Here is a 10,289-nt window from a genome sequence, read left to right as displayed (position 1 = left end):
TGTCTTTATATACAACGTTCATAGCCTTCTTGTCATTAGACAATACAAACATGTTTTCTCTAGAGGTTACTCTTGAAAGAGCGACATACAGTTGGCCATGTGAAAAACAGTCAACACTCAAATCTAAGCCTGCAACGTTGAAGGTTTGACCCTGAGATTTATTAATGGTCATTGCAAAAGATGTCTTTACCGGAAATTGTAAGCGTTTAAATTGGAATGGTAGATCCGATGGTATCAGAGGGATTCGGGGAATCAATACATCTTCTCCGGTACCACACCCTGTGAGTATTGTGCACTCTATTATGAAAGTTTTCAGTGATTTTACCAGCAAACGCGTGCTATTGCAAAGTTTAGGTGGACTTAAGTTTCTTAATAAAATAACAGGACAACCTATTTTCAGCTCCATTTTGTGAGGAGGGAGTCCAGACGGGTTCAAAGAATTTAGAAATTCTGTAGGAAATTGAACAGCTTCTTCCAAATCGAGAACAGTATCGACCGAGTAGTATATTTTCGTCGGCGCATCAATCTTTGAAATAATCAAGTTATTTACTTTATCTACTTGTTCGTTAGTTGGTGACAGAATAGCTCTTTATTTAAACCAAGATATTGTCTTATAACTTATCTTATCAATGTCTGGATAGACATTGTTGACTAACTCTTGGATGTTGTCTATCAAAACACAAAGGTTTTCTAGGTTAATCCTTCCCTCACTTTGTGTTAATTCTCCATTGCCAACTTTTAGCAGCATCTCTGGAAATAGCCTGTTCTCACGTGAAGATGACGAAATCCTCATATTAGTTTTAAGCTCTAATTTATTGACATACGACTAAAGGTGGGATCTTTTTAGCGAAGCATTTATTTCGTCAGCACGTGTTCCTCGAGTCACAACTGGTAGGATTTGACGGAAATCTCCTGAGAACAGAATTGTACATCCACCCATAGGTGCATTTTTGTTGCGCAAATCGCGCATTGTCCTATCCAGTGCTTCCACAGACGTCTTGTTTGACATGGTAGCTTCGTCCCAGACTATTAATGAGCAGTCACGCATCAATTTTCCTGTATTGCTCTGTCTAGAAACACTACAGACGCTGTTATCATCATCGGTGGCGATTTTCAGCGGATGCTTGATTGTAGAATGTGTTTTTCGGCCTCTTTCCAAAAGACTCTTTCCAAAAGAGTAGCGGCAATGTCGGATGACGCAACAGCTAACGCAATTTTTCCGGTAGATCTCAATTACTAATTACTGATGTAATATCTTGAAAAATATTGTTTTTAATTATATGCTGTAAAGAGCCATATACATAGATCTATATGAAAACAACAATGTATTTAAGGTATTTAATTGGATAAGGATTAATGTTGTACCTATTTGTTGAAATCGCTTCGAAAATAAGCTATTAGTTGTCGTAAAAAGTAAATGACAAAAAATGTTATTGTATGGAATCGATAGCAAACTAAACGCGCTCCGAATCAATAAAAACTATTCAAAAACTGTATTTTAATTATGTGCGATTTACTAATATAGAACGTGAAAATAGCGTTTTACTTCGCTGTAAAATTGTATGTACATTTAATTACATGGAATTCAGTACATACATAGATACATATGTACATACGTCCGAAATGAAATAATGCGAGCGATTCGTAAATACATACATACATACGTCACCATACGATGTAATTCAACATTAATGAGGTGTGGTGAGATTATCGCTTAACGCCTGTTGCTTCATTCGGTTGACAGCGAACAAACACACAAACAGGTTTTTTTTGGAAAAAGAGCTGCTTTTGTTTAAACAATTTTGGTTAAATAACAAATAAATCAATTTTTTTTTTGATGCAGAACGAAAGTAAATATTTCAAAGTTAAACTTCAAGAAAGTTTCATTTTAATTGGTTGATTCGTTTATGATTTATGGCCGTGAAAACAAAAAATTTATGTTTTTTTGCCACATTTTGACCGATTGCCACGCCCCCTTTATATATTTCTTCACATTATATAGATATAAACCTTCCTCTTCAATCAATCTATCTTAAAAAAAAAACCGCATCAAAATCCGTTGCGTAGTTTTAAAGATTTAAGCGTATAAGGGGACATAGGGACAGAAAAAGCGACTTTGTTTTATAATATGTAGTGATAGTGATTAGTATACAACATATCTTATAAGGTATGTGGTAAATATTACCATACATTTTTTCCTTCATATGTAATAAAAAAATTAATAATAATAACATTAAGACAACAGGTATTATTAACAACTAGTCGTCACTAATTATAAATTCGGTAAGGATGATGATGATACACTTGGTTTTATTTTAAATTCTTCAAGTAAATCAAATTAATAATAATCAATAAGAAGCCATATGCAAATACAAATATGTGAATTTATATATGTACATATGCGCATATATATACATATATATGCTCACTTATACTAAGTTTCCACCGCAGCCGGAGTTTGGGTTCTCTGCCGCTATCGTGTTCTTAGCGTAAACACGAAACAAAACACCTGTCAAATCCCATACAAAATTAAAACACAACTCCATACCTAAACCCACTTTTCAAAGCGTGTTTTGTTGGGTTTGCGTCTAATTTAATTATTAAGTGGTGGCAATGTTGCTCATTTTCCTCATTTATTATTGCATTCTTATCGAAACATGGCAACAATGATTGCAATTTGTCAATATGACATTTGATTGGCGCACCGGCTATCCATTTGGTGAATCTTGCTCAAACGACTGTTATATATATCAAACAACAGGTAAAAAACCGAGTGTTAAGCGAATAGAGGCTACTGGTGATGCGCTAATTCCGCAATATGGGCCGGGAATAGTTTTACACGAACATTATTTATATACGGTTGGGGGAACAACTGGCTATGATTACTCTTGTGATGTGCATCGCTTAAATTTGCGCACACGAGTGTGGGAATGCGTATATATCTGTCGTCCAGATATACGCGAAGATCCAGAGGGTCGTTATCGTCACGAAGTTGTCTACGATGGGCAATACATATATGTGCTGGGTGGTGGTACATCGAATTTAGTGTATGATTTACAACGCATCCCTGCATTTAATTTAATTACAAACCGATGGGAATATTTCGTCACATTACCCGATCGAACATCACAAACAAATCTAACAATCGAGCGGCAAAATTCCGGATATCCAAACCCACGAAAGTGCTTTTCTTGCGTACAGCACACGAAATCGAATGGTGAGGTCGAAGCATTCATTACGGGAGGCTTGCAGGTGCGTAGTAATTAAATTTAGTATTATTAAATTATATTTGAAGTTGGATATCCCTTTTCCATTTGCAGACCGATCAAGTATATTTTTCAGATATATGGAGATTAAATTTTACTACTAAGCAATGGACACTTATAAAAACAGCCTCTCTACCAAAAGCTTTGTACTTCCATGCCGCAGCGCACAGTCAAAATGGTTGTATGTACATATTCGGTGGTATTGAATATGATGAAAAACGTATACGACGGTGCAATGACCTTTATAAAATGTGGATGACCATACCATTATTAAGGGGTTATATACCTTGTGGTCCGGTGAAATTAGCGAAAGTTGGGTTTTTTTTAAAGATATGTAGCAATAATTTTATTGTATAAAAGTTTTTATTATTGGATATTACAATGTTTAAAGAAAAAAAAGGCTTTGTTTGTGTAAAAATATTTAAAAATGGCGGAGTTATGGCGTTTTCCCCCAAGACCCTTTTTTTGGAAGAGGCTTGCGGTGGACGCGATTCAAGTCCACCAAGTCAACTGAAATCAAAAAATCGAAAAGATTTCATTAGTATAGGGTTATATCTTCTTAGTGAACGATCAATATATTAAATATTTTGATTTTTGTGAAAATAGGAACATGTTTTTAAAAAACTCCACTTCTACAGTCCTAAAATTGGCATTAAAAAATTCATATCTGCAAAATAAAAATTTATACATAAAAAGTTGATCGTTCACTAAGAGGCGACATCAATTACGAACAATTTAAAAAAAAAATTATAAAAATCGGTTGAATACTTTTTTTGCAATCGCGTCCACCGCAAAAGCATTTTTGGAAAAACACGTTTTTGAGATAATCGCGTTTAAAGTTTCAAGCGCCGCATGAGGCCGTACGCTCAGGACGTGACGACGCACAATTTAAAACGCTGTAACTTTCGATCTATTGCTCAGATCTCTATGAAATTTTTGGAAAATGTTCTCAAGGGATTGTACTTTACGATAAAGAAATAAAATTTATTTTGATTTTTTTGAAAAACACAAGGTATATAACCCCTTAAGTGAAATTTGCTGGGAGGCAGTGTTACATTACAGACCAAATCTCAAATTGAATGGCCACTCACAGCTGCTTAAAATGGGCATACCATTGCGCTTTGCACAGAGATTGTGGCATTCTTCAAAAGCCAAATGATTATACAATAAATGAAGAGATATATGGTATGGTATGTCATGTAACGAGCAATAAGAAGCGACAATTTTTATGTTTCATTCTAGACATAAAAGCATAATTATTGTTTGCTAACCATGTAGGAATGACATAGTTTCATATGGAAGAAATGGAACCAAAAGAATAAACATAATAAAATAAGACATTGATAATGAGTAAAAATGAAAAAAGCTAATTAATATGAAAATAAGAGTAATTATTTTTATACGCTACATATCTGTACGAGCAGTTGTGGCGTTTTTTTTTACAATATGGTTCATACACTGTCAATGGATGCTCAGATCACGAATTCTAGAAAATTGTATCATAAGAGTGGAAGCAGGATCAAGTGGCCAATCGGGCAACCAGATGAACACCAAATTTAAAAGGATAATAGTCTGCCGTCTGATTTAAAGTTCGTATCTATGAGTCTATGCATAATTAAATTCGCTTTTTCCAGATTAACGATATAAACAAATTATTTTCAATAAAGAAAAGATACCAAGTTTTTAAATCAAGGCGGCAGTAATGTGCTAAATAGAGATTGACCTCGAATGCCTGCAGTTTTTTTCTGCTTAAAAATTAATATGTGAAATGATATTTAAGTTTTAATGAATTGTGCCTTTTAAAGTTGCACTAAGTGCCTACTACTATCTTTTTTCAAAAATGAATAAAATGTTATTTTATAAAACTATGTATTATAAATTTTATTGTTAAAAATTAATATGTGAAATGATATTTAAGTTTTAATGAATTGTGCCTTTTAAAGTTGCACTAAGTGCCTACTACTATCTTTTTTCAAAAATGAATAAAATGTTATTTTATAAAATTATGTATTACAAATTTTATTGTTCTGGTGAAAAGTTGTTTTTCAGATTTAAACCAATTGGACTCTTTGTAGGATATGGCTTCATTAAATGCTGAGAGAGACGAAAAGCAGAGTCCCCTATAATATGGACTGGTATTTTTGTGGATCCATATAGCAAGCTCAATTCATCAAGAAGTGCACAACTTTGCAACTCGCGCTTTAGCGATGATTTTTCAAAAATTCCGGAGTCGTTGCATCTTCCAGGACTGCCGCAATGTATATAAACAAATCTATATTTTGCGTCTACCAAAGCCAATAGTACTACGGAATACCACCCTTTGTAGTTGTAGTAATCAATGGCTTCTTCCTTTCTTAGATGAATTTCAATATGACATCCATCTGTATAATAAAGATGCTTTTGATTAAACGTTATTTTTATCGCATTACTTATAAACCTACCTATTGCTCCAATACATTGTGGACAGCCCATTGCATTAAAATCTGCGACTCCATTCTCAATTTGCGCCCTTGTCAGTGGAAAATTTTTCAAATATATTGGAGCCAAAGATGTCCTAACTTCATTGCAAAACTCGATGAGTATTTTGCAAACAGTTGCTTTGCCTACTCCAAACAAATGTCCAATTGATCTGTATTCACTAGAAGATTTTATCAATTTTTATAATTCTTATTTCACAATGTCAACAAAAGACAGTTCAAACACAGTTTCTCCCAAACTTTCGGTGGAAACAGTTGACAGTTCTCCCAAACACAACTCCTGCAAACACGGTGCAGAGAACGTTAATGAATAGAGAAGTCTTAATGACTGGAAAGTGTTCATTTTCGAGGGGTACTCGTCTCGCGAAGACAATTTCACCACTGACACATTCTTCAACAAAAATTAACAGGAAGGGGCTGAATTATGTAAATTTAGCAGCAAGTGAGTATTATTAACAGCAATTAGCATTGTAAGATATTATTAGAAAAGTTTGTGTGAGGGGTGTAATGTATTTGACATTACAGGTGGTTTTTTTTTGTGATTTATTTCGCCCTTTGGAATTTGGAAAATTGCGCCAGAATAATAAATGTCAATCGCAAAAAGTTAACGGGATTCAAGTTTTGCGAAATTGCAAAGGCGACTTGCAAATTCCAACGGGCGGACTTTAATTCGGGCGTTAAAATCGGTTTTTAAGTGTTTAAAGTGCGTTAAAAATTTAGCGTTTTTTTCAAAGCGCCGTGCGTGTATTCGAGTGGTTAAAGTGCGGTAGAAATTTAGCGTTTTTTTCAAAACGCCGTGCGTGACATCAAAAAATTTAAAACTAAAAAAAAAATGAGTGATAGATTGTGTCGCGTACGCGGTTGTTCGCGGGACGAAAAACGCCTTTTTTCGTTCCCAAAAGATCCTGAGGAAGTGGCAAAATGGAGGGACAACTTAAAAATCCCGACGGCGGTGCATCTTCCACCCCACAACTCATATGTGTGCGTAAAGCATTTTGAGCCATATGTTGTGGGTGGAAAATGTTTAAGAAAGGGTGCCATCCCCACCCTTCGTTTAGGTAAGTTTTTGTGCAATACATAAGTAGGTACATATGTGTGTTTTTATATTTCGCCATATTTTTATATTTGAGCCATATGTTGTGGGGGGAAAATGTTTAAGAAAGGGTGCCATCCCCACCCTTCGTTTAGGTAAGTTTTTGTGCAATACATAAGTAGGTACATATGTGTGTTTTTATATTTCGCCATATTTTTATATTTGAGCCATATGTTGTGGGGGGAAAATGTTTAAGAAAGGGTGCCATCCCCACCCTTCGTTTAGGTAAATTTTTGCTCAATACATAAGTAGGTATGTGTGTTTTTATATTTCGCTGAAGCGAACCTACAAGAATAGCAAACACACATACCTGCATATGTATGCATACATTTCATACAATATTAGGGTGGATAGGTTTTATTGAGGGTGAGGCTTGCTAACTGGTAACATTAGAGTTTTGAGGGAGGAAAGTGGAGTAAGTTAAGAAATTTAAATTAATTTTTGAATGTAAATGATGTTACATATACATATTTATGTGCATATATTATGCTAATTCATTTGATATATGTATGTGCATATATAAATAAATATAAATAGGAATTACCAAGTGTGATAAAATTACCGAGCGAGTAGTTTTGAGGAATTTAGGATATGTATATAATTTCATAGAAAATAATTTTTTATTAATAACCATAATATTACAATACACGGCATCCGTTGCTATGCCTCGTTGAATAAAATCAAAACAACCAATCGGAAAATTTTTACGTCATTTCGTGTAGTCGTTTCGTAGTGATGCGTTATATGTAGTTTGATGAATTATTATATGTTTATGAATTATTATATGTTTTTAAATTATTGAATGTTTATAAATTATTATATTATAAAATACATTTTTTTAATAGGGCATGACGATGACCCTACGTACAGCTGTACAATGCCGAAGAAGCAACGAAGCTGTTGCGTTGTAGGATGCGTAGTGGAAAAGGGTCATGCGTTATACGCCTTTCCTCGACGCGGAGAGGCTAGAAATAGTTGGGCCCTGGCTTGCAACGTGCAACCAGCCGATACTGACAGGCTATATGTTTGTAAGCGTCACTTTAGTCCAGAGCAAGTAACTCGTTATAAAGTTTTAGATGGGGCTGTTCCATCTTTAAGATTAGAGCCAGTTACTAGAAGTCGCTCACCTAGTACTGGCTCTGATTGGGTTTGCCCGCCCGTTACTAAAGTGTACGTAAATCGTACAGTAGGTGTAGGAAACGATCTTACGTTAGAAGAATTCGCAAAATATTCCATGCTAGAGGAAACAAGGCAGGCACCCAAAAACAAAAACATCTGTGAGGACTTAGAAATCACAAGCAGTAGCGAACGATTTGCTCAGGCTGCTCGTTATTATCGGAGCAATGAAATAAAATTAAAAAAAAGAATTCAAGAGTTAGAAGCAGAGAATGAGAAGCTACTGCAAAAATATAAATATTTGTGTAGTCGTGCAGTTCTTGCGGAAGAAACTTCAAGCAGTGATGCTGTAACTTTCGCAAGAATGATCGTCAGTGGCCAAAAAAATCGTTATAGTGAGGAGGAAAAGACATTGGCCCAAAACATTAATTATATATCCTCCAAAGCATATACGTTTATGCGTGATGATCTAGGTTTTGCTTTGCCCCATAAATCATCCCTTTCGCGTTGGCGCCCCATCAAATATGTTGTTCCGGGGTTCGATGCCAATGTCTGCAATAATTTAGAAAAAATTGTTTCAAATATGTCCGACACCGAACGCATAAGCGTTCTATTATTCGATGAAATTATCATCAGGTCGGACTTGAGCTATAATAAAGCTAAAGATGTTATCGATGGGTTTGTAGACCATGGGGAAGGTCAACGCGAAAACAAAATTGGGAATAAATGTTTATTTTTTATGGTTAAGGGATTGTGCTCCAAATGGAAATACGTGTTTTCGTATTATATCTCCAGTGGGGGTATACCTACGGAGACATTGATGTTCATTTTGAAAAAAAATATCGCACAACTAAAAAAAATGGGGTTAAATTTGAAAGGTATAGTTTGCGATCAAGGGAGGATGGTTCCATGTGTAGAAGTCCACGTATCCTCTGGTTAGCTTTCGAACACCCGTTCGGGAGTGAGCTAACGTGAGAAGGCGAAACATTCCAGGATAGCTGGTTGTGCGCTGGGTTTGGGACCCGCCACTTAAAAATCCCCCCCAATGAAAAGATTGAAAAAGCCTCGGATGAGAACTGCCTTTACTGATGACGACCCCTGCAAACGAAATAAGGAATATGATTTGAGGGCATGCACCTGGAATGTCCGGTCCCTTAATGGGGAAGGTGCCTCTGCCCGGCTGGTTGATGTCCTCGTGAGAGTAAAGGCTGACATCACTGCCATCCAAGAGATGCGATGGACGGGGCAAGGAAAGAAAACCATAGGACCTTGCGACGTCTACTACAGCTGCCATGTAAAGGAGCGCAAATTCGGTGTCGGATTTGTTGTGGGAGAGAGACTTCGTCGCCAAGTACTGTCGTTCACTCCGGTGGACGAGCGTCTCGCAACAATCCGCATCAAAGCCAGATTTTTCAACATATCGCTAATTTGCGCCCACGCCCCGACGGAAGAGAATGACGATGCGACCAAAGATTCCTTCTATGAGCGCCTGGAACGTTCCTATGAGCGCTGCCCCCGCCACGACATAAAAATCGTGCTTGGCGACTTCAACGCAAGGGTGGGCAAGGAGGGAATTTTTGGTCCCACAGTCGGAAAATTCAGCCTGCACAACGAAACATCCGGTAACGGACAGAGGCTGATCGACTTCGCCGGGGCCCGAAACATGGTAGTCTGCAGCACCAGATTCCAGCATAAGAAAATACACCAAGCTACCTGGCTGTCTCCTGATCGAAAAACGCGAAACCAGATCGATCATGTTGTGATAGATGGAAGACACGCTTCTAGTGTATTAGATGTACGTACGATCCGAGGACCCAACATCGACTCGGATCATTACCTTGTTGCAGCCAACCTGCGCACCCGCCTCTGTGCAGCAAAAAACGTGCATCTACCTACGCAAAGAATGTTCGACATCGAAAAGCTGCAATCACAACAGACAGCCAGAAGATTCGCCACTCGACTCTCACTCCTGCTCTCCGAAAGCACTGCTCAACAAATCGGCATACGCGAGCAATGGAGCAACATTTCTCGTTCCCTACGTACCGCCGCCGAAGAAGAAATCGGATTCCGGCGAGCCCGAAAAAACAATTGGTACGACGAGGAGTGTCATGCTGCCGCAGAAAGAAAAGATGCCGCCTATAGAGCCACGCTGCGATCGGGCGCAACGCGAGCCATGTGGGATCGCTACAGAGAGCTGAAAAAGGAAGAGAGACGTATTATCCGACAGAAGAAATACGTGAGTGCGAGGAGCTTGAGATGCTGGCCAATAGGAACAACGCCCGAAAATTCTACCAGAAAGTTCGGCGGCTTACAGAAGGTTTTAAGACCGGGGCGTTT

The 10,289-nt window shown here is 37.2% G+C and overlaps 1 protein-coding gene across 1 annotated transcript; it reads left to right on the top strand.

The window, feature by feature from the left end:
• The first annotated feature begins 2,685 nt into the window (after positions 1-2,685).
• On the top strand, positions 2,686-3,267 carry LOC129250670 (kelch domain-containing protein 10 homolog). Its single transcript, XM_054890275.1, has one exon. The coding sequence runs from the start codon at positions 2,686-2,688 to the stop codon at positions 3,265-3,267; it is 582 nt and encodes a 193-aa protein (XP_054746250.1).
• Positions 3,268-10,289: the final 7,022 nt, after the last annotated feature.

Source organism: Anastrepha obliqua, chromosome 6 (assembly GCF_027943255.1).
Source record: "Anastrepha obliqua isolate idAnaObli1 chromosome 6, idAnaObli1_1.0, whole genome shotgun sequence".
In the NCBI taxonomy this organism is placed as follows: Eukaryota; Metazoa; Arthropoda; class Insecta; order Diptera; family Tephritidae; genus Anastrepha; species Anastrepha obliqua.
This window is presented reverse-complemented; position numbering and strand designations above follow the sequence as displayed.